This window comes from Sus scrofa, chromosome 6, assembly GCF_000003025.6.
Source record: "Sus scrofa isolate TJ Tabasco breed Duroc chromosome 6, Sscrofa11.1, whole genome shotgun sequence".
Lineage (NCBI taxonomy): Eukaryota > Metazoa > Chordata > Mammalia > Artiodactyla > Suidae > Sus > Sus scrofa.
In genome coordinates, this window is record NC_010448.4 from 50,036,564 (window position 1) to 50,064,385 (window position 27,822).

Genomic DNA, 27,822 nt, shown 5'->3' on the forward strand with positions numbered 1-27,822 from the left:
GTCACATGATTTTCAGCAAGATGCCAAGACCATTCAATGGGGAAAAAATCTATTCAAAAAATGGTAACAGGAAAACTGAATATACACAAACAAATGAAGCAGAACCCTTAGCTTGTACCATGGACAAAAATTAAAATAAATTTAAAATTTTAGCAGTTCCCATGGTGGCTCAGCAGGTTAAGAACCTGACACAGTGTCCACGGGTATGTGGGTTTGATCCCTGGCCTCATTCGGTGGGTTAAGGATTTGGCATTGCCACAGCTGAGGTGTAGGTCACAGATGCAGCTCAGATCTGGCATTGCTGTGGCTGTGGTGTAGGCCTCAGATGCAGCTCTGATTCGACCCCTAGCCTGGGAACCTCCATATGCCACTGGGGCACATGCAGGTTTTTCCTAAAAAGAAAAAAAAATTTTTGTCATTTGCAACAATATGGATGGACTTGGAGGTATAATGGTAAGTGAAATAAGTCAGCTAGAGAAAGACCAATACTGTATAATATCACTTAGATGTGGAATCTAAAAAATTAAGCAAACTGGTGAATATAAAACTTCCATATGCTGAAGGTATGGCCATAAAAAGAAAAAAAAATCCTTAAACATGAGAGTCAAAAGTATAAAAGTCTTAGAAGAAAACATAGAGGAAAACTTCTTGAAACTGGATTTGCTAATGATTTCTGAGATAAGATACCAAAAGCACAGACAACAGAAGAAAAAAACCGGTAAATTGGATTATATCAAAAGAAAATTTCTGTGTATCAAAGGGCAAAAATCAAGAGGGTGCTGGCAACCCACGGATTGGGAGAAAACATTTGCAAATCACATCTGGTAAGAGATTAATGTCCACTTTTTCTTTCTTTCTTTTTTAATTTTTTTTGGCTTTTGTCTTTTTAGGGCTGCACCCATGGCATATAGAGGTTCCCAGGCTAGGGGTCGAATCAGAGCTGTAGCTGCCGGCCTACACCACAGCTCATGGTAAGGCTGGATCCTTATCCTACTGAGCGAGGCCAGGGATTGAACACATACCTTCATGGTTCCTAGTTGGATTCATTTCTGCTGTGCCACGATGGGAACTTCTAATGTCCACCTGTTCAATTCAACAACAAAAAGAAATTAACCCTGAGGACCTTTCATCTTTTCCCATCTGCAATGTGCCCGCCACTGCACACATGAGGCTGAGAGAACCCCTCCCCACATCCAGGCTGGACTCAAGGTCTGCCAGGAAAAACCAGACAGCAAGGAGAGGAAGGGCCTGCTGAGATATAGTGGGAGGGTTTGGGCACACATTTGGGATTTGCTTGTAACTTTTGGGAAGTTGGGAAGTAACTTCTTTCGGACTCTTCTCTGAAAATCTACAGGCTCTATCACACAGCTTGGTAACGATGGTCCAGGGGTCACTTACCAGAGACTGTGATAGCCTTGACCGTGGTGTTACTGAGGCCAGTGACAGAGTTATGGACAAGGCAGCTATAGAATCCACTATCATTTGCAGCAATGTTGAGGATAAAGGTCCTGTGTGATCGCTGGGGCCTCCCAGCGATAAGTCAAGAACAGAGTGGCTGGGTTAGAGGCTACACGGCTGGAGAGGCTGAGGTTGCCTCTGGATGATCATAGGAGTCTGAGGGGGAAAATGTGGGAGTGCCTGGGCCATTTGGAGCAGAGAGCATAAAGCCACGTGTGATGTAATCAGAGGGAGGAGGAAGCTCCTGGAGTGTGTAAAGGCCACAGTGTCCTTCTGAACTTGGTATAATCTCGTTTTAAAACTTTCTGACAATAACCGCCCCTCATTTTCCCTCACTCTGAGTCTGAGACATTAACAAATCTCTTTCTCCCATCACAGGATAGTGATCCTGAGCCTTTCAATGCAGAGCTACACATCCCCTCCCAGTCTTAGCTCAAGGCTGGGCCTGTCCTGATTTGCCCGGGACAGGAAGTCATGTCGCATCTGTGGGTCCAAGGGTGACAATCTAGGCACTTGGTCCTGAGGGGAATGGGTATGACCTCTGGCAGTGTGGATTTCAGTGGGCAGCTGAGGCCATATAGGAACCAAAGTTACTCACGGATAACATTCAGGGTGAATGGATCACTGCAGGCGGCACTCCCTGGGTTCTGGGTTTCACACTCATAGGGTCCTGCGTCATTCCTTTTGATGCTGACTAAAGCGAGTGTCCTGTTGTCCTTGGACAGGTCCAGCCTGGTGCTGCTGGGGAGGCTCTGGTTGTTGATCCACCACCTGTAGGTTGTGTGCTGAGTCTCAGGTTCACATGTTAACACCACAGTGTCCTTGTGCTCCACGAGGTTGGGGTTGTTGCTGGTGATGACGGGCCTGGGTAACACCGCTGTGCAGGTAACAGAGAGAACATTGCCTTTCTTATACCTTTGACTCCTCCAAGAGTGTCTTCAGTCAGAGCTGGCATCTCTCACCTCTCAGTCAACCTGAGTCTTTAAAGAATCAGGCAGGTTTGTGTATCCCAAGACAAATGAGAATGTGAGGCCACCTGCTCTATATCTAGGAGAAAGCACGGGCGTCTTCTGGACTGAGTTGTGGAAAGAACCAGGTGGAAGTCGGAGACCACCTGGCAGGTGTCTGGTTCTTCCCTGACCAGCCTGGCCTGGGAACTTGGGGTTTGAGCAGAAAGAAACAAGGGGAGACCAGAAGAAAGCTCAGAGGTCAGCTCAGTACTCAGAGTCTGGAGGTGGGCAGTTCTCTCCAAGGGTTTCATAATGACTGACATGAGGCAGTGGCCCCATAAATGGTAGGGCAGAGTCCAGTGAATCAAAGAGAAAAGAATGATGGAGTTCCTATGATGGCTCAGTAGTAATGAACCCAACTAGCATCTATGAGGATGAGGGTTCGATCCCTGACTTCGCTCAGTGGGTTAAGGATCTGGCATTGCTGTGACCTGTGGTTGCAGGCGTGGCTAAGATTCCTCGATGCTGTGGCTGTGGCATAGGCCGCAGCAGCAGCTCTGATTCAACCCCTAGCCTGGGAGCCTCCATAGGCTGCAAGTGCAGCCCAAAGCCAAAAAAAAAAAAAAAAAAAAAGAGAGAGAGAGAGAGAGAAAAGAGTGAGCAGATAGGCAGGCAGGAGGGAATGATAAGTGAATGAATGAATGAAAGACCCATAACCTCTGTAGAGACTGCCTCCTGGGTGCAGGATCCAAGAGGGTCTGGCCACTCACGCTTCTGCTCCCTCGTGGGGAGATGCCCACACCATTTACTCCTCCCCTCCTTCACAAAAGCAGCTGTGTGTGTTGCACATGGGTCCTGTGCTGGTTGCAGGTATAGAGTGGGGACTGAGAATGACAAGTGCTTTCCTTTATCCTCCAACACATCAGGAAACACATTTCAAGTTTAGTGTGGGGAGATGTGGATCTGCCATCTGAGGAAGGCGCCTGGACTTTGTCTGCACTGGCTTGGATTGTTGCCTCAGATTATTTATTTATTTATTTATTTATTTATTTATTTTGGTCTTTTTGCTGTTTCTTTGGGCCACTCCCGTGGCATATGGAGATTCCCAGGCTAGGGGTTGAATCGGAGCTGTAGCCACCGGCCTACGCCAGAGCCACAGCAACGCGGGATCCGAGCCGCGTCTGCAATCTATACCACAGCTCACGGCAACGCCAGATCGTTAACCCACTGAGCAAGGGCAGGGACCAAACCCGCAACCTCATGGTTCCTAGTCGGATTCGTTAACTACTGCGCCACGATGGGAACTCCTGCCTCAGATAATTTAGTTCTCTGGCAAATGCAGATTAATTTTCCATTTGGCCTCACTCCCCAGACCAGAATCTCTCCCTCTGAGCTGGGGATGCTCAGAAGAAAGGATCTGAACCAAGGTCTAGTCTTGGGGTCTAGAGACATCTAATGAGGCCCTGAGGGTGTGGGAGAGGAGGGGGCTATAGATGCAGACCCACTTCTTGTGACTTATCTGCCACTAGTGTCTGTGTGATCCTGATTCAGTGACTGTATTCACTGTGCCTGAGTTTCCCCGTAATAAAATAAGACGAATGGTAAATGGTTTCAGACTTATCATGTTGTTTGTATATTAACTGTAAATCATTCATAATTAACAACCTAAAGCTGGGCATAGAGGAGTTGCCAAATAAACTGTCCAGTATAATTTGTGTCCACAGGGGCTGAGTCCTGGTGGACAAGGAGCTGCCAGGAGCATCTTTTCTCCTTTGTTCATCCCTGGGGACACTGATCTTCCTCTGGGGTCTCGTTAGTCCCCATAGAAATTGGCTAATGGCCTGGGGACCTGATCCACCTTGCTTTTCATGCTGAGTCTCAGGCGAAGGACTAGGCTCCACCCCTGCCCAGATGTGGCTCTTGGGGCTGAGCCCTGACTGGTGAGCAGCTCAAAGCCTTGGGACTCAGGCAGCTGGGAACTGGCTGCTCCCTGTCAGCCCTGCCGCACAGACCCTCTAGGGTCACTGGAGGCAGGGGCCCTGGGACAGGGTCTGGGGAGGGGGCTTCCCAGGGCTGAGCTTCTTGGTGAGGATCCTGGGGGGCCCTGAGGCCAGGCCCCTACTGAGTCCTACAGGGTCTTCCTTATGGTCACGGTCACAGGGAGGGGCCCAGGGGGTTGACTGAGACTGATCTCCCTCTGCTGAGTTACTGCCATTGGACTGGTCCTTCTTTTTGCACAGAATGTCTGTAGGGTCTGGATTCCAGGAAATGAATTTTGATTCTTTGAATTTTGTTTCCAATGCGTGTGTCCTGAACTAAATTTTCAAATCCCCAACATGGGATATAATGCAGAGGGGATGGGGCACAGTCCAAGCCTGTCAATCTTGAGGGTATGACTAGAATTCACCCCACCCGTCACCCAGAGTTCAGAGAAGAATCACTCACGGTACACACGGAGTTGTCCAGTCACACTTTCAGTCTGATTATCTCTCTTTGTGGCAAGTAGGGTGTAGTAGTTTCCTGTGTCACTCTGGGCGACCTTCTGGAACAGCAGGGATCCATTGGGGTAGATTGTCTCTTGACTGCTCTGTGCAGGCCCTGGGGTATTTGCTTGAGCGTCCACTCTACATGATGCGATTAACTGGTTGGTCTCTACCCTTTCTCCTTTGTACCAGCAGTAGTCTAGGATATTCTCTGTCACATTGTGGACAAGTAGAAGAACACTTGTCCCTTCCACAGCATTGAAGGGCACTGATTCAATAGTGATCTGGGCAGTGGTGGGCAGGTTCCAGAAGGTTAGGAGTGAGCCTAGGAGGGAAGAGAGAGAAATCAGTTAATATATGGACTTATGCATTGGGATGGGAAATAGACCTGGGTCCTGAGCAGGTCTATTTATACCTCAGCCTTGTTGTATGTTTTTGTAGAATGTATGTGTGTGTGTCCTACTGGTGCATGGTCAGCAGCATGACCTCGTTTCTTCTGCCCCCTGAGCTTGTTATTTCCCCTGGTTGGAATACTCCTCCCAGGTGTGTGCCTGGCTCACTCCCTCACAGCCCTCACTCACCTGCTCACACTCAGGGGGCTGTTAGGAGCCGCCCTCCCCAATCACCTGCTTTAATGACTCCGTCTTCATATCTACCTTTTCCTGCTTTGTTTCAAGTCACTTGTCAGCACTGATAGCACATTCTGGATCTCTTTGCTTGTCTGTCTTCCTCCCATAGAACGTGAGCTCTGTGAGGGCAAGGACTTGTCTGATTCTCTTGTCCCCTGAGTGCTTGGAACAGGCTGCAAACACCTGGTGATGAAGCAATCATTGTCCCCAGGGCCCTCCACACCTTGGTGTTTATTTGCATTTTCTGAAGTTGGTGGGTCATGTAATGTTTAGTGTCCCTGGCTGAGTTGTTTTTCTATGACAATAATTATGACTAGTATTGTCATCGGTTTTCAATGATTTTTATTATTATTTTTTTGGTATTTTTAGGGCCGCACCCACAGCATATGGAGGTTCACAGGCTAGGGGGCCAAGCAGAGCTGTAGCTGCCAGCCTACACCAGAGCCACAGCCACAGCCAGATCCAAGCCATGATTGCGACCTACACTACAGCTCACAGCAGCATCAGATCCTTCAACCACTGAGCGAGGCCAGGGATAGAACCTGTAACCTCATGGATACTAGTCAGATTCATTTCCGCTGAGTCAGGACAGGAACTCCAGTTTTCAACAATTATTGCTCAGTGAAGAATAATTTGCAAGACCTACAGAACCTGTAGGTGTCCTGCCCCTCACCAATTGCAGTTCACTAAGATTTTCCTGTTGCTGAGCCCCTCCCCCCTCCTACCCTGGTCCTCTGTCCTCTCCCCTCAGGTCCAAACAGAAGCCCCCAGTCCCCTCTCAGAGCCTTGTCTCCCCAGGAGACCCCAACCAGGCTCTGTTCTCCCATCTCCAGCCACTCCCTGAAAATTGTCCCCTCTCACCTGCCAGCAGGAGCCTGTGCCAGGGGACATGCCCTCTGTGGCCAGGGGCTGAGGGGGGCTCCATGGTGCCTGGTGCCTGCTGTGTCCCTCCCTGTGAGAGAAGAGTTTCTGCTCCAGAAAGGCCCACAAGCACTGCTGTCTGAGGTGTGAGCTCTGCTGTCCTTCCTCCCTCTGTGCTGGGCCTCCTCCTGGGGCAGGAGCACTTCACTGGGTCGCGTGGGTGGGGGCGGGGTCTCTCCAGGACCCTCCCTCTCCCTCCCCTCTCGTTCCTGCCTCCCCAGTGCCCTCCTTCCCCTCTCCTTCTGTCTCTATGTCCATCCCTGGACACTTCTGAGACACACACACACACACACACACACACACACACACACACACACACACTATTGTTTGGACAAGCACAACCCAGTGGTGTCTGGGTCATGGGCTCCCTACAGCTATGGATCAGAATTCATTCTCAGCCTCCCACACAGCCCTCTCTTATCTCCTTCTGGCTTTTCCCTCCCGAGCAGGAGCCTGGGTTGGGGGGGAAGCATCAGGAAGCCTTGTCATAGGAATGTCACCCCACTGTGCATGGGAATCAGCTCTGGAACTTTATAAGGACCAAGAATGCCCAGGTGACACCTTAGAAAGCTGCTTCAGCAGCTGCCTGGATCACATGCTGCCCAGCCTGGCTGAGAGCCTGCAATGCTGGTGAGGCTGCTTCTCCCCACCCACCCCAGTGTTGCCCTCAGCTGTGTTCTGGCCTGGGGTCTGTCAGCACCACACAGAGCCAGGCATCTCCAAACCCTGTGATACTTTCCTTTTGTGACACAGAACCCCAGCTGGGCACCCGGGGTGGCTCTTCCCAGTTCTCAAAAATTGGAGAGAGTTGGATTTACTCCCAGCAGGAAGGTCACAGATGACTCTGGAGGTGAGAAAGAGGCAAGCTGAGTGACAACTGATCAGGGGACCTGACCTCCATCTTTAGTGTCACCAGCCTGGTGGCTGTTTCCAAGGACAAAGACCCAGAGCTGGATGTCAGAAGGAGCTATAGGTTTTCCCACCTTGGCTCAGTGGTTTAAGGATTCAGTGTTGCTGCAGCTGTTCCACAGGTCATAGCTGTGGCTTAGATTTGATCCCTGGCCCGGGAACTTCCTTATGCCAAGTCTATGGTTGAAGAAGAAAAAAAAGGAAAAGGAGGAGCTGCAGTTCCCAGGTGTGAAAGGAAAGGTTTCCTGTGTGTCCTTGGAGGAGAGGATGGTGCTGCTGGGAGACAGGGCAGCTAGAGATGTAAATCTTGCCTGTGTGTGCGTGTGTTGGGGGGTATACTCATCTTTTCCCATTTTCTCCAGCTGGAACCCTGGGCATCATCCTGGCCACGTCCTACTCCCATCCAGTCCATCATGAAGTCCTGTTCCCCTGGCCCCTCTAGAAACCATAGGAATCTGGCCCTTCTCCCACCTTCACTGCCCCTTCCTCTTAATGACTGTGACAAATCTTTCTGTGTCTCTGTCTTTGCCCCCTCCAGGCCTTTTCCACAAAGTAGCCAGAGGATCTTTCTAAAACTTAAATCTGGTCACACACTCCCAGCCTTTCAACAGGCCCATCCTTGCTCTCAGGATAAAGCCCCAAATCCTGGAAACAGCCTCCCAAACCAGGTGTCTAAATCTGGGCCTCTGTGCACCTGGCTCCTTCTCCTCCTCCCCTCCCTCAGTGAGCTCCCTCTGTACTGCAAGCTGCCACTTCCTGGGACCCTTTTGCCCAGCAGCCATCTGCTCATCTTTGGGTCCAGTGTCACCTTCTTGGGAAGCCTCCCTCTTACATTTCTCAGGATTTTCCTTCTTGTATTCACCACAGATTGGCAGATGAGAAAACTCAGATAATCAGATAATTATATCTGACTTGTGGGAGGGTTATTAATGCCTGTGTCCCCAGCTCAAACATGAACCTGTCCTCACCATGAGAGTCCAGGCCTGGTACAGGTAAAGGTTTGTTGGGTGTCTGCTGAAAGAACCTGCACCAATGGAGAGTTTTGGGTCCAGAATCAAGGTTGGGGCACATGGCAGTTTTGAGCTCACACATTCCCTGCCCTCAGGAGGCTGGGGTGGCCATGTCCTTGCCCACACTGGCCAGGCAAGGATGCCCAGGAGCCCTTGCTCCCTCAGAGCCTCAGTGTCATCATCTGGGAAATGGGGTGATCATAATGACACTAGTGTCATCTGTTACTGGCCAGACCAAACTGATGAGTAGGATGGCTCCAGCCAGCCAGGATGCCCTTGGAGTTGGGGTGGGTCTGATTCATTCAGCAGAGGCCTGCACCAGGGCAGGGCCTCAGGAAACGACAGGGGAATCTAGGGGATTGGGGGGATGAGCCCTTGGGAGTAGGCAGGCCCATGGGTTTGGGAGTAGGACGGGCTCAGCCCTGTGCAGGGGGCCCTACCCAAGAGGATTCTAACTTCTCACAACAACCCTAAGGGCAGCACGATCATTATTATCCCCTATTATCCTCGTGTTACAGTTCACCCATTCCTTCCTTCTTAATGGAATGAATATTTGAGTGCCTGTGTCCTGGCACAGCAGGCTCTGCAACTGTGGGGCAGACAGAGCCCCGCTCTCAGGGAACTCACAGGCTAGATGGCGGCAAAGGTAAGGATAACCCCCATCCCTCCTGAGGGCTGGTTGTGTGACAGCGCCAAACACACTACTGCGCTCTTCCAAACCTCACAACAGCACTGGGATAGGCACTCCTGTCATCACGCCCATTTTATAACTCAGAAAGTTGAGGCAGGGAAGGAGGGAGCCTCTTGTCCGTGTCCCACTCCTCATAGCCTGAGGAACCAGGTCTCCCTTTCTTGACCATGGTCTGTACTGCCTCTGGGCTCTATGTCCTGTGTGTGGGGCTGAGTCTTACAGTGTGACAGGGAAGGCCCTTGGGCCCCAGTCTGAGCTCCGAGCCTACTTAAGCCTGCTTATGCATCTGGACCAACTCCAGTTCTATCCTTGCTAATGATAAAGTCTATGGCAGGGAGGATGATGAGCTTGGGGGTCTCTGGGCTTGAGGGCTCTGTCAGTTTCCTTCCTGCACAGGAACCTCCCATAGGTCCTCACTTGGATTGATGCATACTCCTAATCCAGCAAGGACTTCATGTGTGCCTCTGCCTGAGGCTTGTACCATCTCTGTTTGGCCCATTAGTTTGTCTCCAGCCTGCTGAGATCTGTAAATAATGTGACGCTGGAGAGAACCAAGGTGACAGCTCTCCCTTCTCCTAAGCAATGGTTAGGGTGTCCAAAGCCAACCCTGGGCCCCCTGGTCCTAGGAGTAGGTATCAGGAAGTCAGGTCCTAGGGCAGCCAGGCTGAAGCAGGTGAACTGACAATGAATGGATGAGCGGATTGAATGAGGGATGGTGGGACAGGACTGCTTTGAGCTGTACTGTGCCCCTCCCCCAGGCAGTCCCTACTACGGGGCATCCCTTCCTCTTACTTTTCCCTGATTCATCCCAAACATCCTCCCAGAGCAACGGTTGCTAAATCTCTTCCCCATTACCATCTGATTGATGCCAGAGACCTGAAAATTGGGCTTGGACCACTTCTACCTTGGAAACATGGAGGGTAGAGGTTGCCCACACTCACCTAGTGAGTACCGAGGAGGAGCAGGAATCCTGGTTTGGAACACTCACATCCTGGACTCTCTTCCAGTTTTCCCAGAGCACAGAGTGCCTCACTCCCCGCTCACTGAGCTCCGCTGAGGGGGTGTTGTGTGTCGGCAGCTGCGGTGGCTCATGCTTTAATCTATGCAGAGGCTGATGGCAAGTGTCAAACTCCAGTTCACACTTCCTAAGATGGTACTGGGCAACTGATAAGTCTCTGTGGCCAGGGTACTATCTTCCTCTCACATGACCCCCTCTCACAGTGGATTTTTCCTGTACCCACTCCACACAGGACGTCACTGGGCCAGTCCAAGAGCTTTCCCAGTTCTCTTGGCAGTGAAGTCAAGGCCACTTGGTCCCCAGTTTCCCGTAGGATGTCTAAGGTTCCTTCAGGGCTGCTGTCCTCTCCCACTCACCTTTGGCTTTGCGGTTTAGCCACCGCTGGCGCCTGCAGCTCTTGTACCCCTCTTTGTCCCTCTTCGAGGCCCATGCCCCACTGGCCAAGGCGGTCCCATTTCCCTAGCTTACTCCTTAAATCCTCTGAGGTCCCAGATCCGGGGCCAATTCCCGCTGCAAGGCGGGTGCGGTGGAGCCTCCACACCATCCAATCCCAGACTTTCTTTGCTCTGAGTCCCGCCCCCTGAGCAATCCGAGCGAGCGTCACTGCACTGCCAGACCCTGCCCCCCTCGGCTAGGGCCTGAGGCCCCGCCCCCTCCAGCACTGTGCAGTCTGCGATCAACAAAAAGTACATCGCTGGAGGCAGCAAGGCTGTGTGTCAAGCTGAACTAATGGGGAGTCCCGCGGGGGTCTCCCCAGCAGGGAAGCCCATCTTTTCTCATGTTGGGTGTCAGCGTCATTTTTTCGCTCACCTTCCTAAATTAAAATCCTCTAGAACGCACCCCACCCACCAGCTGGAGCGGGAGACAGGGATGCCACTGAGCCGCATTTTAGCGTAGGTTCCGGGAAGGTGGGGCAAGGTCTTCAGGGGATTGTAAGGAGGCAGGGCGACAGCGCCTGAGGCGGAGTTCTGCCTGAAAGCCTGTGGCAGAGGAAGGTTTTTCCTCCGCTGTCTTTCTCCTGCACCACTATAGTTCTCTTTCTCAGGGTTCTTTTCTCTGCCCTTTCCCTCCCGGCAAGAACTGCAGGCAGTGATGGTGGATATAGAGTGATCAACACCTGTGCACTGGCCGGGAGCCACACACCGCCTCGCGGGATCAGGCTGCCTGAGGGGGCGTGGCGCGAGGCTGGGAAAAGGAGGGAAATAGACGAGGCTCAACGGTTGCGCATGCGCACAGGCTCAATTGCCGCTGGGCGTTCCAGGCCAGGCGGCCTCTGCCATCGAGTCGCTGTCCTGAGGGCGTCTTTCGAGACTTGGTTCCGGAGGCCTAGAGAAGCAGCTGGAAATAGCAGATATGGAACCCGCTCTTCCCATCCCGCCCCTCCTCCCTGCCCTCCTAAAGCACAGGACCAGCCCTGGCACTGAGACACCCAAATGACCCTCTTCTCCTTGTTCCTGAGGGAGACGGCGCAGCTCTTGTAGGGGACACAGGCCTCTGAGCTGAGACCCCCCCCCCCCCCCATTACCAGCCTTTGGACTAAGCGGCCTCACAGCGCCCTCAGCTTTCGGGTTGGGGCCCGTGCTGTTTTCTCCACCTCAGGCTATTTCGCCAAGTTTCCCCACATTCCATGGGTAGAACTTCCGTGCCCCTTTGAGCCTAGAGGAGGCGTTCAGGGGCTGAGCCTGCTCCCCGGGGGCAGCATGGTCAGCTCGGGAGGAGGACCGAGAGTGCCTCTGCCCACGGAGTCTTGAGAGCCCATGACTCGCTCACACCGCTCCCCCAGCTCTCGCTCCGTGCAGCCCCGACCTTGCCTGAGACTTGAACGGAGCCCCAGCGCCTCAGCCAGGCTCCCCCTACCTGAGATCACACCCCACGAGGCCATGGACTGTCGGGACGGGGCCTCCCCTGGGGGGCCACCTGGCAGAGGAACAAGCGCCTTCCTGCCCGCTGGGCACCCAGAGAGCTCCAGGGTGGCTCCTGCCCGATCTTCAGCCTGGCCTGCACGGAAACTCCCGAAGGTAAGGGCCCACATTCAACATGGTGCCTGCCCCAGAGCTGTGCTCAGAGTGTTCTGGAACTCAGGGGTGAGTACTGGCTCCTTGCCCAGGGCCTTTTTTAGTGTCGGTTTGATTTCCCCCAGACCCCTGTGGGGAGGCAGCCTGGTGCAGGGGAAGGAGTCAGAGCCTGGCTGGGGATCCTGGCGTGGCCAGCCCCTCACCGCCCAGCCTCCTGCACCATCCTTGTCTTCTCTAGGCCTCAGCTTCCTCCTCCATCAGATGGGGCTGTTGATCTGTGTGTGGCAGGACCTGAGCTCACCTGACATTCTGGTAGGTCTTAGTCCTTCTTGACCTAAAGAAGGACGGTCCCTGGGAGGCCTCCGTGCCTCCAAGGTCAACTCACCTGTGTTCCGGTAGTGTCGGGGGTTCTGGCCTCTGGTTTTCTTCTTGAGTGCTGGCATCCCACCAAATCCTGATGTCACTTCCTAACCAGGTTTTCCCTTGAAGGCCAACTTCATTCTCTGGGCCACTGTGCCATCCCCTGAGCTGGCGAATTGTTGTCTAATGTGGACCCCAGTAATGAATCTGCACCAGAATCTGTGACCCATTCAAGAAATATCTTCCACTCCGAGGCGGGTCTCTGTAGGATGGTTGGTTTGGTTTTGATAGAAATCTCCACTGGGCCAAAAATCCCTGCTGGGATCTGGCTCCCTGAGCTGGAGCTGTGTGCTGGGGCTGTAGGGTCTGACTGTTGCCGGCTGTCTTGGGATACAGGTTTAGTCTGGGCTGGTGGTCCATTTGAGGGTCCTAGTCCCGGCTTGGCCAGAGGTGTTGATCCAGCTTCTTGTTGAGCTGGAGGTGTCTCTACAGGCCAGGTCGTGGCTGGGCTCCAGGTCCCTCTCTCAATTCTGGCTCCTGTTGATTTCTAGATTCTTTTGCTGGCCCAGGTCTGTGCTGTGAAGCAGCTTCCTCTTTCATGAAGGGCATCTTTTGGATGGGGGGCGGGGGGGGGTGACTGCTGAGGTGCAGGTTCCTGTGGGGCAAGAAATTCCTGCTACAAAGCAGATTTTTGTTGGGCTTGAGGTTCCTGCTGGGATTCAGCTTCATTTTGGGCAAGAGGCTCCTGCTGAGTGAGGAGTATATTGGGTCCCTGCTGATCCTTAGATGCTGGCTTGGCTGTGGCTGTTTTTCTGGCCCAGGGTCCGGTTGGGCGATTAGTGTCTGGTGTGGCTCAGGTTCCCAGTGGCCCAGATACTGATTAGAACCTGGCTCCACTGTTGTATGTCCCTCATGGGAGATGCTGACCTCCCAGGCTTCATACCTCTGGGCCCCCACAGGCCTCCTTGGTCGCAGATCCCTCATTGGTTACTCATGAGGGCACCTCCCTTGGGGTTCCACTCCTTCACTCTGGTATCCCTGGTCTTCCTTTTGAAGGCAGTTGGCAAGTGGGCCAACCACTGCTAGTGCCCCACTCCTGTACCAAGTGAATCACTCTGTGCCTCCTGCTGTGGGAGGAGGGATTATGAACAGATGGAAGCTGAGGGCCCAACAGTCTCCTACCAGAGGGATTGTGTCTTAAATGAACTCCATCCCACTCACCGCTCAGTTAAAAAGTTTCTTCTCCTAAGGCCAGCATTCCAACTTAGTCCTCTGTTTCATCTGGATGACAGAAGCCAGATTCTGATCAGTGTTCCTTTTATATTCTCTACTTCTGATGTTTGAGGAGAGGGTCAGAGGGGAAAGCAGGATAAACTGTTGTAATTTTCCCTCTTAATTCATTCTTTCAGATGGTTGCCACCTTTATTTCCTTATATTATCATTCTGACCATTTTATTCTCATGTTAAAAAAGATATCCTCCTATTTCTTCAGCTTGAAGCCCTTTTCAATGGCACTTGAGATCGTTCACATCAGTTTCTAGCCTTGAACTATTATGCCTCTGCATATGTCTCCTTTACTAGATTGGAAGTTTACAGTGTCAGATGACCATTGATGATGATGATGAGGAGGATAAATAATGGAGAGGTTTTACGTGCTAAGAAAACTGTGCCAGGTTTTTTTTTTTTAACCTATGTTATCTTTAGTAAGACTATGTTTGATTCATTGCTTTAACTTCTTTCTTTGCCTTACCTAGCTCTTACCTCCGAAAATTTTGTTGAATGAATTAAAGAATAAAAAATTGGGCAGTGGAGAGAGATTGAGGGTAGTATTGGATGTGCGTATAATCTGGATTGAGTTTGGAGTGAACAGGGTAAAGTGGGTCATCTGGATCGAATGTACATTTCTAGACCCTAATTGAAAATGATTTTGACTTATTACATTTAAATATATTTGTTGCCTTTTGTTTGCTACTTGCTTGGTTATATTTAAGGTCAGCTAAGCAACTGGGGACTCCTGGTTTCTTTCAGGTAAGTAAGTTTAAGCTGGGTAAGGAGAAGCCCCAGGAAAAGACTGACAAGAGAAGAAGGCACTCCAGGGAGCAATAATCTTGGGGAAAATGCTTTTTGAGAACAGTGGAATGATTTAGGAAGCAGGGACAGGGGTGGGGAGCTTGAGGCGGGAGAAGAGCATCTTCTAGGTGTGCTCACTGCCTTGTTGACTGACAGTGTTTCATCAGGAAGGTGGGCTCTCAGAGCTCCTATAAAGGCAGAGAAAAGCTCTCCAGCTGGCATCGTCTGAGAAATTGCTGGCAGGCTCTGGAGGGCTTGTTTTGCTTCTTGTGGTGTCTTTGGTGTCCTAGGTGAAAAGAAAAGGGCGAGACTACTGTTAAAAACATTTTTTTGCTCTATTTTTTAATTAAAGTATAGCTGATTTATAATGTACCAATTTCTTCTGTATAAAAACATTTTAAAAATTCAGTTTTCATGAGAGCTTTTAAAATGTTAAAAGTAAGGCTAATGTAGTGAAAAATATTAAAATAAAAAATATATCTAGTAAAAAGTTAAAGATGCCCCAACCCCAGCCTCCATTCCCCATTTCTCAGAGCTAACTATTGTTACTGGTTTGCTCCATATATTTTTGTATATAAACATAATAGTTTACTCCTAAAAACAAAAATGAGCTTATATTATACACATTGTTTTGTTGTGTTCCTTTAACAAATCTTTTATTACTGCATTATACATCTGTATAAGTCCGTAAGGCTTAAATTTGCAGTTCAATAAATGGTTACAAAGAAGTATTCATGAAACTACTACCCAGGCCTGGAAAGAAAATACTAACAGCAACTCTCCTCCTTTTCTGATCACTACCTTCCCTTTCCCCATCACGTAGGTAATCCTGGCTTTTGCTGTGTTAATATATTTTTTTTTCTTTATGGTTTTACCATCTGCCTATACATTTTAAATAAGTTAGTTTAATTTTATTTATTCTTTAACTTTATGTATGTGAAGTCATGCTATAACTATTCTCATTTTTTTCTTTTACTGAACATTATATTTGTTACATTCATTTAGGTCATTTTATTATTGTTCATTCTCACAGACATGCAATATTCAATTATACTATTATTTATTTATTCATTGGCCAATTTTCAGTTTGGGATATTTGTAAATAATGCTGCTATGAAATCCTTGTTCATGTCTCCCGGTGTACATAAGCATGCATTCCTTTTGAGTATATAGTCTAAGAGTGGAATTTCTTGGTCACAGAGCTTAAACTTTAGTAGGTAACTACCAGCACTTTTTCAAAGTGCTTTACCAATTTATATTCTCATCAACAGGAGCTGAAAGTTTCTCTTTTCTACTCTCTGCCAGTACTTGGTATTGTCAGACTTTAAAGTTGTTGCTAATCTGATGATGTAGAGTGATCTCTGTTTGGGCTTAACTCATATTCTCCTAGTTACTAGTAAACTTGATGGTCACTTCCCATGTTTGTTAGCTATTTGGATTTCCTGTCTCTGAAGTGCTTATTCAAGTCTTTTGCCTATTTGTTGTGTTACCTGCCTTCCTCTCATTGATCTATAGGAATTCTTTACGTATTCTGACTATTAATCCTTTGTCAGTATTAAAAGTTGTAGACATATCTCTACTCTGTAGATTGTCATTTTATTCTTTTGATGACCAAATTTTCTTAATTTCAGTGAAGTCAGCTTTGTTAATCTTTTCCTTTACGATTTATACTTTTTCTATTTTGCTTAAGAAATCCTTTTCGGAGTTCCCGTCGAGGCGCAGTGGTTAACGAATCCGACTAGGAACCATGAGGTTGCGGGTTCGGTCCCTGCCCTTGCTCAGTGGGTTAACGATCTGGCGTTGCCGTGAGCTGTGGTGTAGATTGCAGACGCGGCTCGGATCCCGAGTTGCTGTGGCTCTGGTGTAGGCCGGTGGCTACAGCTCCGATTCGACCCCTAGCCTGGGAACCTCCATATGCCGCGGGAGCGGCCCAAGAAATAGCAACAATAACAACAACAACCACCAAAAAGACAAAAGACAAAAAAAAAAAAAAAAAAAGAAAAAGAAATCCTTTTCTACCCCAAGGTCATGAATATATTCTGCTATATTCCCTTATCAGTTTGTCTTTCAGGGATTTCCCTCATTGCCTAATGGTTAAAAGGATCTGATTGTCACTCCTGTGGCCCAAATTTGATTCCTGGCCCAGGAACTTCTGGAGCCCATAGGTGCAGTCAAAAAAAAAGTTTGTCTTTCAAATGTCGATCTTTAAATCACTGAAATTTATTTTTGTGATGGGTTTGAAATAGAGGGTTTCTGCATCTTTTTTCACTTAATATATTGTAGATAACTTTCCAATCAATGTATGATGATCTAATTATTTTTGACAACTGCAGAATTGCCCAATTTGTTCTTGATGAAAAAAAAAATTGGGGGTATTTTTTAGGGCTGCACCTTCGGCATATGGAGGTTCCCAAGATGGGGGTCTAATCAGAGCTGCAGCTTCCAGCCTATGCCACAGCCACAGCAATGTGGGATCCGAACTGCATCTGTGACCTACACCACAGCTCACGACAACACTAGATCCTTAACCCACTGAGCGAGGCCAGGGATCGAACCTGCATCCTCATGGATCCTAGTTGGGTTTGTTAACCGCTATGAAGGGAACTCCTCTTGATGAAATTTTTTTTTTTGTCTTTTTTTTGTCTTTTTGTTGTTGTTGTTGTTGTTATTGTTGCTATTTCTTGGGCCGCTCCCTCGGCATATGGAGGTTCCCAGGCTAGGGGTTGAATCGGAGCTATAGCCACCGGCCTACGCCAGAGCCACAGCAACGTGGGATCCGAGCCGTGTCTGCAACCTACACCACAGCTCACGGCAACGCTGGATCATTAACCCACTGAGCAAGGGCAGGGATCGAACCCGCAACCTCATGGTTCCTAGTCGGATTCGTTAACCACTGCGCCACCACGGGAACTCCTCTTGATGAAATTTTTTTATTGAAATCTAACCTTATATTGACATCAACATTATATTAGTTTCAGGTGTACAACATGATGGTTCGATATTTGTATACATTGTGAAATGATTATATTTGTCAATACAAAATCTGCTATAATTCATATTCTCGTACAAAATTTTTGACTATCCATGCTGGTATTTATAATAAGAGATTTCTTTTTTATTGTTGTTGTTGTTTTTGGCTTTGCCCATGGCATGTGGAAGTTCCCAGGCCAGGGATGGAACTAATGTCACAGTACTGACCCAAGCCACTGCAGTGACAATCCTTAACCCACTACACCACAAGAGAACTCCTTATAATAAGGGTTCCTTGAAGTGAGATTACTAGGTAAAAAGTACACACATTTAAATTTTTGATAGGTATTATTATGTTGTATTTTATTTCCATCATTTGTGATAATGATCTAGATTTATCTTTTTCTTCATAACAGCATAATATCAGTTTAACATTTGCCAATATACTTTTTTTCAGCTGTGCCTGCCCTGTGCAGAATTTCCCATCTCAGGGATCCAACCTGTGCCACAGCAGTGACAACACTGGTTCTTTAACCCAATAGATCACCAGGGAACTCCACCAATATACTTTTTATATGACATTTAATTATACCTAGACTATGGAGGAATCAAATTCTGTTTGACACCGACACTGGTGTCACTGTCAGAGATCTATGAACAGGTCCCCAACAGCCCTGACTCCCTCCACTTTGATAAGCAATGGCATGGTATCATTAAAGAATTGGGTTAAGCTTCTCTAGTCATAAAAGAATTGTGTTTTGCTTTTCTTGCTCTTCCTATTTCCCCACAAGTTGACACTGAGTAGAAAGGGCTGAGCTGTGTGCTTATCCTGGTCTTCATTTCATTTCTCTTGTCTCTTCTCCACCCCTGCTTCACCCCTAGTTGATTCCACAGTGACTCTGGTTTAAGGAAGGTCATTCTTTTGCAACTTACTGGTTTTCTTCACTCTGCCCTTGAAATGGTCACAGGGACATGGCTTCTTCGGCAGCCCATGTGCTGTCATGAATTTTCTTCTAGGGGCTCTCAGGAACCAATCTGAAATAAGGGGGTTTCTGCTTAGGAGGGTGAATATGTTTGAGGCAGGGCTTTACCTGCCGTCTTTCTTGCCTCTCAGTTCTTTTTCATACTGCAGTGAGTGTGGAAAAAGGTCAACATAGAACAATGGAGATATCCAGTTGTATGAGCACCAGCGTTTCTAGATTGTTTTGCCTGACCTCTCTGGGCAAGAATTCGGTGGCAGATTTGGAAGAGGCATCAGGGTATCATTAGGAAGACTGAAAAATGAGGACTAAGACATACATGTCTGCCTTTTAGTGGCTGCTTTACTTCAAGCAAGACATTTTCCCTCTTTTTTTTTTTTTTCCTCATGTGGAGTTCCCAGGCCAGGGATCAGAGCTGCAGTTGCCACCTAGGCCAAATCTGCAGCAATGCCAGACCCTTAACCCATCATCCTGGGCCGGGAATCGATCCTGTGTCCCAGAACTCCCAAGATGCCACTGATCCCCTTGCGCCACAGCAGGAACTCCCCTTTTGCCTCTTGATTTCAGTCTTACGTGTGAGTGAAATAAGGTTGAGAATGAGGTCCAAGAAGGTCTTTGACTGCGGCCCTGGGATGTTGGGGAAAAGGATAAGAGGAGGGCAGCCAGAGAGTCAGCCAGCTTTTCCTGGACCTGGCAGGAGTCCAGCACTTGCTTGAGACTCAGGAAGGAAATAAGTGTTGGTGCTTCATGTGATGGGCTGGTGGAGAGGGAACAGGGTGAGGTCAGCTCAGATAACATCTGCTCTGGTCTCGGAGGGACCCAGGGAGCAAGTTGGGATCTTGATGGTGCATCACTGTTGTCAATGTTGAATTACTGACCTTTGCACTCACATTCTTGGACATCTTCCTGGAGCCACTTCCCAGAAGCCTGCCGTGGGTCCCTATGGCCTCTGGCGATTCCTGTCAGAAGGAAACAGGTCACTTCCAGGCACTGGATGAAGAAGAGACCAAGACAAATGGTCCACATTTTTTCAGTGCATCTCCTTTGCTTTTCCTTTTTCACTCAGGGAACTAGGGTACTTCGAGAGACTAGTATTTAAATAGGTAAAAAATTGAGGTTTAAAATCTGGCCTAGAGAAAAGATTAGCTGGAACCAGATGGAGAAATAATGGCTTTTGGATAGGAGAGAGGACAGAAGGTAGGGGTTAATCAAGACCTTACAACATTCCCCCGTTAAGATCTCGCCTACACACATTAAAATTCTCATGACTTAAGGAATGAGAACAAGGAGTAGATTATTCCTTAAAGAAGTCAGGAACTTCACCTGACCGCCACATTTGGTTGTATTTGTATCCATAATCCCAGTTCAACTAACTGCAAGAGAATGGTATTTACCTCTGTTCCTCTGGCACAAATCCATTCCTCTTTGGAACTCCATTCAAGCCTATCTTATTACCTGATGCTATCTTATTCCCATTTTGTGATACCTAAGATATTTTTGTGACAATCAAAAATGGTGATTTATAGAGATTCTGGTCTAGAACTGGGTCCAGATGATGCTTCCTCTGTGTAGGAATTGCTACTTCCTGCCAGACCTAATGTGGCATCACATGTTCCTTTATCCTGTTTGAATGTAGCTATCACTGCAAATTACACTTACTGTTTATTTTTTGAAATGTGTTGTGGACTGAGTGTGTCCCCCTAAAACTCAATGGAGCCATAAAACCTTAATAACTCAGAATGGGAGTTCCTATTGTGGCTCAGCGGAAAGGAATCTGACTAGTATCTGTGAGGATGCAGGTTCAATCCCTTGCCTTGCTCAGTGGGTTAAGGATCTGGTGTTGCTGTGAGCTGTGGTGTAGGTTGCAAACCCAGCTCATATCCCACTTTGCTGTGGCTATGGCATAGGCTGGCAGCTACAGCTCCAATTAGACCCCTAGCCTGGGAAACTCCATATGCTGCATGTGTGGCCATGAAAAGACAAAAAAATAAATAAATAAATAAAATAAAAAGAGTTACGGCACTACTGTCAATGGCAGTGTAAAATGGACCAGCCTCTATTGACAATAGTATGGAGATCCCTCAAAAAATAAAAATAAATAACTCAGAATGACTGTGTTTGGAGATAGGGCCTTTACAGGCACAAATTAAAATAAGGCCCTTATGTTGGGCGCTAATCCAGTCTGTCTGGAATCCTTATAAGAAGAGATTTGGGCACACAAGGAAACTCCAGGCATGTACATGCCCAGAGGAATGACCAGGTGAGGTTATAGCAAAGAGATGGCTATCTGTGAGCTAAGGAGAGAGGCCTCAGAAGAAAGCAAACTTCTGACACCATGATCTTGGACTTCCAGGCTCCAGAATTGTGAGAAAATAATTTGCTGTTGTTTAAGCCATCCAGTCTGTGGTATTTTGTTTGGCAGTCCTAGTAAAGTAAACATCTTTCTTCCTCACTGGGCTCTGGCTCAGTAGTTATTCAGTTCCCTGGCTCCTGACTCATGGTAAATGTTTGTTTGATAAGCAGACAGACAAGTTGTCCAGAGAGGGCCCTTAGAGCAGCATCTGGTTCAGTCCAACTCTCTTGTTTCCCAGACTCATGCCCTTTTTGCCACACAGATGGAGAGTATTGCATCATTTCCCCAAGTGCTGTTTCCAGATGTCCTCATGCCCGGTTTTGAGTGGTGTTCATCTCAATAGGCATAGTCCTTGCCATCTGAAGTTTTCTCATATTTCACTTTCTCCTGACCTCTACTTCTAGTTCTAGCGAAAAGCCACAGGATATTAGAGCCAGAAGGAATCTTGGACATTATTAGTGGAACTCCTTCATTGAGAAATTTTTCTTTTTCACTTTTAATGCAATGTAACTATATTAGAAAAAAATTCATAAAGTACAAATAAAGAAATTTTTACTCTTTATCAACTGTTGGAATTTTGGCATGTTTCCTGCATACAATTATAAAAAAATATAGTGATAACCACTGTATATGAACAATTCCCTTTTGCTCACTTTATAAGCTTGCTCCCGTGTTGTCTTAGAATATTTATTACAGACATTTTGAATGACTGCATAACATTCTCAAATATGTGCTCCAGATTATTTAACTATTCTTCCATTGCTGAATATTTAGATTGTTTTATTTTTCAATATTTATTGTTTCTTTGTGCTTGTAACTGTTTTCCAAATGTTGGATTTGTGCCTTGGACAAGATTTCCAAAAATGGAATTACTGGGTCAAAAATTAAGAACAATCTTATGTTTATTGATATCATCACCAAGTTGCTTTTAAAAGAGCTGTACTGATTAACTAAATCGCTATCTCTTTTATTTTCAGGTGAGGAAACTGAGATCTAGAGAGAGGGAATGAAATGTCCAACTTCACAAAGGTAATGGTGACTCATCTAGAGTTAAAACCTGGGTCCAATACTCTTATTCTGTTGTTCTTTCTGCAGCCCTACATGACCCTAATATCTGGGTGAATCTGAAAATGAAGCTGCACGTTACTATAGTATTATGTCCTTCATGACAAACATCCGACATTTTTGGACCACTTTTATGATTTTGCTATAACTTATACCACCTCTTCCACTATTTAATTCATAACTTTTTCTCTAAATAAAGTTAATTTACAAAATAGCTTTTTCCGAAGCAATGTTTTCTCTGAGATTACAGGTTTGATACATGCTTAGATTTTTTTATACATGCATTGATATAAGTATATGAATATTAAAATGGAAGCTAATTCATGTTCTATTTAAAATCAGTTTTGGAAAATATTGATATAGTGAAAGGGCATATACTTTATATCCAGACAGACCTGGGGTCAACTGCTTAACTATATAGTCTTTGAGAATCACTTTGCTTCTGTAATCTTTGGTTCTCTGGTTTGCAGAGTGGATATTAGTAGCTACCTGGCAGTGTTGTTAGGACTAAAGGAGCTACTGTAGGCTCGGTGCCCAAGCAGGTGTTCAGTACACGATGGTTGTTATCCTGGAAGCTATTTCCAAAGGGAGTGTTTATGCTGGAATATTAGGCTTCTTGCTTTCTGTTCACTTGTCTTTGTAAAGAAGTTATTTCCATTTGTTAGTTTTTGTGGTAGATCTATTATTATTTTGACTTCTAAGTTCCACTACTTATTAGCATTGTGATTTTGGACAAGTTGCTTAACATTTCTGTGCCTCATTTACATAATTTGTAAAATAGGGCTAAAGAAGGTACATTGGTGTATATCATCTGTTTTCTAGTTCTGTCCACCGGAGGGCCCAGATTCAGTAGCCCTAGTAGCAACAGACAATAACTAATGCCCCAGGTTTGTGAATATCATTCTCCCACGAAGGAAACCAGGACTCTGTGGGGAAATGGCTGACTTCAGGGCTGGGGAAGGGAAGTACAAGATGAGCTTGGAATATCTTTGTGGTGTGAGAAATTCAGGAACTGCTAAAGAAATCACATGTCTGAGTTCCCTGGTGGCCTAGCAGTTAAGGACCTGGTGTTGTCACTGTCATGGTGAGAGTTTGATCCCTGGCCTGGGAATTTATACATGCCATGGGCATGCACCCCAAAAGAAAAAGAAAAGGAAATGATATGTCAAAAAGACATTGAAGCCACCTTGAGCCCAGTGGCTAGTGAGCAACAGTGGGACAATATGAACAACATTGTAAATAAATTCAGTAATAGATTATAATCCATACATATCCCTGTGTCTTTACTTCTATGAATAAATAATTGAATGCCTAGATAAATGGGAGAGAAGGAATAGCTCTTACACATAGTAGAATCTTAATAAATATAGAAGGAATGATGGAATAGAAAATCACCATTTTGCTAAGACCACGGTAATGCTTGTTGGAAGCAAGAATCATCAATGAATTTTAAAAATTAATGGGCAAAAGTATGATGAAAAGAAACAGGCTGTTTGCATAGTCTCAAAGTACCTCTCCACAAGATACTTATTGAAATGGGAAAATAGTACCTTTACCAACACCATCTTAACCGGCGTTCAAATTTAACATCACTGTCATGAGAGAAGGCATGTGGTATTAGTGCCCCAAATGTGTAATATGAATTTGTTCGTACGGAAACATCAGATAAGCCTAAATTGAGGCACATTCTGCAAAATAACTGATGGTACTCTTCAAAAGCATCAAGGTCATGAAAAACAAGGAAGGTTGAGAAACTACCCTAGATTGGAGGAGACCAGGAGAGATGCTTTCTTCAGTGTGGGATCCTGGATTGGATTCTGGACCAGAAAAAGGACATCCATCGAGATTAACAAAATCTGAGAATCTGTGCACTTGCTAATAGTTGTGTAGCATTACTAATTTTCTGCTTTTGATAATAGTTATGTATGGTGTTGTTTAAAAAAAAACTTGGTAGAGTTTGGATCTTTTGGAGCTCTGATTATTTATACAACATTTTTAAGTCTGAAAAATGAGAAGTTAAAAAAGTAGACTAGATTTCGGTGAGGAATGTATAAAGTGCTTAGGGAAAACCTGCCACATGGACTGTTTAATACATGGAAGTTACTATTATAAGTAATTTTAAAATTAATAAGTAATCTTATAAATAATGAGTATTCTATTATTGTAAATAATTTCCTAACATTTTCATCTGTTCTTAGTTATTTTTTTAATTTCCACTTGCCTGTGAAAAGCATTTTAAACATGGATATGTGGTTATTTTCAGACATAAGGCAAGATCATATTTTATTTATTTATTTATTTATTTATTTTGTCTATTTGTTATTTCTTGGGCCGTTTCCAGGGCACATGGAGGTTCCCAGGCTAGGGGTCGAATCGGAGCTGTAGCCACCGGCCTACGCCAGAGACACAGCAACGTGGGATCCGAGCCACATCTGCAACCTACACCACAGCTCACAGCAACGCCGGATCGTTAACCCACCGAGCAAGGGCAGGGACCGAACCCGCAACCCCATGGTTCCTAGTCGGATTCGTTAACCACTGCGCCACGACGGGAACTCCTATATTTTATTTTGAGAATATTTTGAGTGGGGATGAGTACGTCTTATTTCCTCTCACCAGATTTGGGAAACAAGAACTGAGCTCAGCCACCACCGAGCCTCTGTGGTTTGTCATTTCGCCACCTGGCGGCCTAGTGAGCTTTCCTCAACTCATTGCCCTTGTGCCTTAGGAGCTACTTTAGATGTTTTACCCAGTTCATTTCTTGAATCCTTACTAGGTTCATATTATCAATCATTTACTTTTCAAAACAGTTATATATGCTAAGTGGTAGTTTATTCATTTTTAGATGATAAAACTGTAGGCTTAAAAGTGTTGAGCATCTTGTCCAGGCTTGCAAATTGATGGAGCCAGGATTTGGATCATGGTTCTCCTGAATTCAAGTCGAGTCTAAAGGTCCAGGTGAGTCTAAAGGAGTTGCTGTGTTTGAGAATTATTGGTATAAACAGTGGCTCTCAAATGGGGATAGGTACCCCCTCCAGGGCACCTTTGGCAAAGCCTGGAGATATTTGTTAACTGGGGGTGGGGTGAAGCGAAGGGAGAGGCTGCTATTGGCTTCTAGCAGGTAGAGGCCACAGGAATGTTGCTAAACAGGTTACAAAGTGCAGAGCAGCCCCCAACAACAGGGACTTATCCAGCCCTAATGTCAGTAGTGCTGCTGTGAAACTGAGTTAGAATCCCTTAAGGGCAACATTTTGAACTCAGAAACCTGAAAATTTTTTCTTTACTTAGCGAATGTTTAGTGAGCACCGTGCAGGATAGTGTGAGGGATGTGGAACAATACACCGGGAGGTGCCATGGGGAGGGTGCAGGGTAGAAGGGCAGGGCCAGGGGTAGGAGAGGCACACCAACACCTCAGCTTACCTAAGGCAGAGCTTGAAAAGTGCAGAGAGTCAAGTTAAGCTTGTTCACAGGAGGGAGGGCTCACGTCTGGGCCTGGGGCGAATCAAGGCAGGCTGTGGGAGGAGGTGGTTTGGAGCAGGTTGTGTGAGCAAAGTTGAGCTGGGAAAGCACCAGACCAGCTGGGGAACAGCCCCGGGGTCTAGCTGAGTGGAGCACAGAGCACTCGGGAGTGTGAGGAGGGGTGGACTGAAAGGCAGCCGTGGCTGGAGCTTTGAATCCAGCCTGAGGACTCGAGCCTTGGTGTCTGTCACAGCGGTGGAAAAGCCTTCCCTTCCAGAATGGTGGTCTAGTGCCAGGGCTGTGGGGCCAGCGGCTTCCAGAGAGCTCTCTCTGTAAGGGAGGGAACGTTTGGAATTGGGGTGGAGTCGGGGGGATTGGGGTGCCGTGGCTTTAGGGCCGAGTCAATGCTGAGTGACAAAGCTATTTGGCCTTCAGGTAGCCCTTGGGGAGATGTTCCCCTCCAGTGGGCACACACGTGGGGATGAGGTCCCTTCTGCACAGTTGCCCTGCTAGGGGCTCGGCCACTTGGCTGTAGTGAAAAGTGGTGCTTATTCGGAACCCCTAACCCAAAGGTGAGCTGTGCGAACAGGGCTTCAAACATGGGTACTGTGTGGTGGTGTGATTTTTCTAGTTCATCATCACCTTACCATGAAGTTGCGCTAAAAATGGTTGGGACACGTCTGGTGCGCTGTAAAGAATGTCATGGAGGACCGACTTCTTGTCTTCAGATGTCCAGTCACCTTCAACGCCCTCCACCACCGCCTCCCAGGCTGGCCCTGGGGAGGTTTATTGCTCTCTGCCACAGGGATTGTGGCAGAGTAAGGCGGCAAATCTTTGAGGAGCCTGTGTTTTCTTCTCCCCCGCCAGCTACAGTTGCAGGCACTTTCACACACATCCGCCCCTTTAACTCTCACAGCCCTCTCTGGATTTCTGTACAGTTCTCTCCTTTTTATAAAGGAGCAAACAGACATTGAGAAAGGCTAACTTGCCCCCAGTCCCTGAGGCCTAGAGGGGCTGCATTTTACTGCATGTGTGGTCATGCTCGTTTCTGTTTTGCCACATTTCTCCCACCTTTTTATCTTTCACAGAAAATTAAAAAAAAATTTTTTTTTTTTACCTGTATTTGGGCTTCTGGAGACCGTGGACATCAGCCTTAGTGGCAGCAACAGAAGGAGGGAAGCGATTAGAACTTTCATTCCACCTGTTGGTGCTGCGACAAGTCACTTGAAGTCGCTTGAAGACTGTGTGACAGGTTCCCACTCCTTGGGGTGGCTCAGGCTGTGTGTGGCTCGGGGTTGGTGGTCTGCGCTTTAATCCCAGGCCAGTGTTCCCACTAGAGGGTGAGAAGGGCTAAGTGCCACCAGCCTTGTTAGGTAACAGGTTGGATCATGGGCTTTATCGGAATCTGGGAGGGAAAACCAGGCAAACAAAAGAAGTGAAAGACTCTTAAGAACCTGAGCAGGTGACTGATAACTTGGCAGCAGCGCTGCTTCCCTCCCCCTCTATACCCCCCAATGTGCTAGGATTTCTTCCCCCAGTCTGTCTGCTTGTTTGAATTTCCTTATACCTTTGAGTGGCATTTTCTAGCTTAGTCTCTGACAGGAAAGCGAGTCTCAGGGTTGGCAAAGTGAGGAGGACACGGTCTGCTTCCCCTCTGCCCTCCGACTCCCAGCCTTGGCACATTATCGGCAATAGCAGTGTTGTTGTTTGGGAAGTTGCCGTGTCCTGACTTTGACAATTTCCTCGAGTTCTGTGGCCACACGAGGTGGGAAGCAGAGAGGATGAGGGAGGAGAGGCTCTGTCTCTTGCCCCGAGCCCTGCCCTGGAGCACTGGGTCAAACCAGGCCTCCTGTTGTTGGTCAGGAAGGTGGCGGTGCCTAAAGGAGAGGGACCTGGGTTGGTGGAAGACCCTCAAGGCTTCAGGTCCAAGAGGGTTTGAGAAACAGGAACCACAGCGGGGAAGGTGTTAGCTCAGGCTGCTGGGCTCTTGGCGCCAGACCTCGTTTGGAAAGAGTCCAAGGCTAAAGCAGGAGCTGACCCTACCTGGAGCAAACACCAAGCGTACAGGAAATGAACACTTACTAAGTGTGACTCACTCCAGGGACTTTAGGAAATGGGCTCAAAGACAGAGCAGAGGCTGGCCTTGAGTGCTGGGTGATTTTTGTGGGGCTGAGGGGAAGGTTAACAAGGAAGTCCTCCCTGGCTCCTCCAGACCAGAGTGAGAACAGGTGGTATGACCGTTCCAGCCAAGAGGAGGGAGGAGGCAAGGAAGGCATGGCTTTGGTTTGCTCTTTCTTACCCTCTCGGTTTCAGATTGTCTGCCTTTGGACAGGTTGTAGACTTTGCTACTATGGAGTTTATAAAGCATCTGCAGGCAGCAGGCCCTGTGCCAGGCAGTGGAGGTTGTCCTGTCCTGGAGTTGAAGGCTCGGGCTCGGCTGAGCTTGGTCTGATATAAACCACTGATGTGGCTCCTCCCTGC

The 27,822-nt window shown here is 47.4% G+C and overlaps 2 protein-coding genes across 6 annotated transcripts in view; both read right to left on the minus strand.

Moving 5' to 3' along the window:
• Positions 1-27,822, minus strand: part of LOC102158679 (carcinoembryonic antigen-related cell adhesion molecule 5-like) — a 193,596-nt gene that overhangs the window by 3,573 nt on the left and 162,201 nt on the right. The gene's annotated exons all lie outside the window — the stretch shown is intronic.
• LOC100737180 (C-X-C motif chemokine 17-like) lies at positions 1,043-26,998 on the minus strand. Of its 4 annotated transcripts, none has more exons than XM_021094469.1 (9): positions 26,459-26,998; positions 19,343-19,423; positions 18,418-18,519; positions 12,470-14,800; positions 9,993-11,395; positions 6,382-7,285; positions 4,854-5,216; positions 2,057-2,335; positions 1,043-1,083 (listed from the first exon to the last, which is right to left on the minus strand). In XM_021094469.1, the coding sequence occupies exons 6-9, from the start codon at positions 6,800-6,802 to the stop codon at positions 1,073-1,075; spliced, it is 1,074 nt and encodes a 357-aa protein (XP_020950128.1). In that variant the 5' UTR covers positions 6,803-7,285; positions 9,993-11,395; positions 12,470-14,800; positions 18,418-18,519; positions 19,343-19,423; positions 26,459-26,998; the 3' UTR covers positions 1,043-1,072. The 4 variants fall into 4 exon arrangements, 3 of the variants coding, with proteins under 3 accessions (XP_020950128.1, XP_020950127.1, XP_020950129.1); XM_021094468.1 differs by having other exon boundaries at positions 9,993-11,407; XR_002344672.1 differs by lacking the exons at positions 1,043-1,083; positions 2,057-2,335; positions 6,382-7,285 and having other exon boundaries at positions 5,101-5,216; positions 9,993-11,407; positions 26,459-26,993.

What these genes read in the sequence shown, in the direction of transcription:
- LOC100737180 (XM_021094469.1), bottom strand. Translation starts at nt 6,802, where the DNA reads ATGACCCAGACACCACTGGGTTGTGCTTGTCCAAACAATAGTGTGTGT. An exon ending in GCACAGGCTCCTGCTGGCAG is followed by an intron (nt 5,217 to 6,381) that starts GTGAGAGGGGAC and finishes CTTCCCTCCTAG; the next exon opens with GCTCACTCCTAACCTTCTGG. An exon ending in TGGACAACTCCGTGTGTACC is followed by an intron (nt 2,336 to 4,853) that starts GTGAGTGATTCT and finishes TTACCTGCACAG; the next exon opens with CGGTGTTACCCAGGCCCGTC.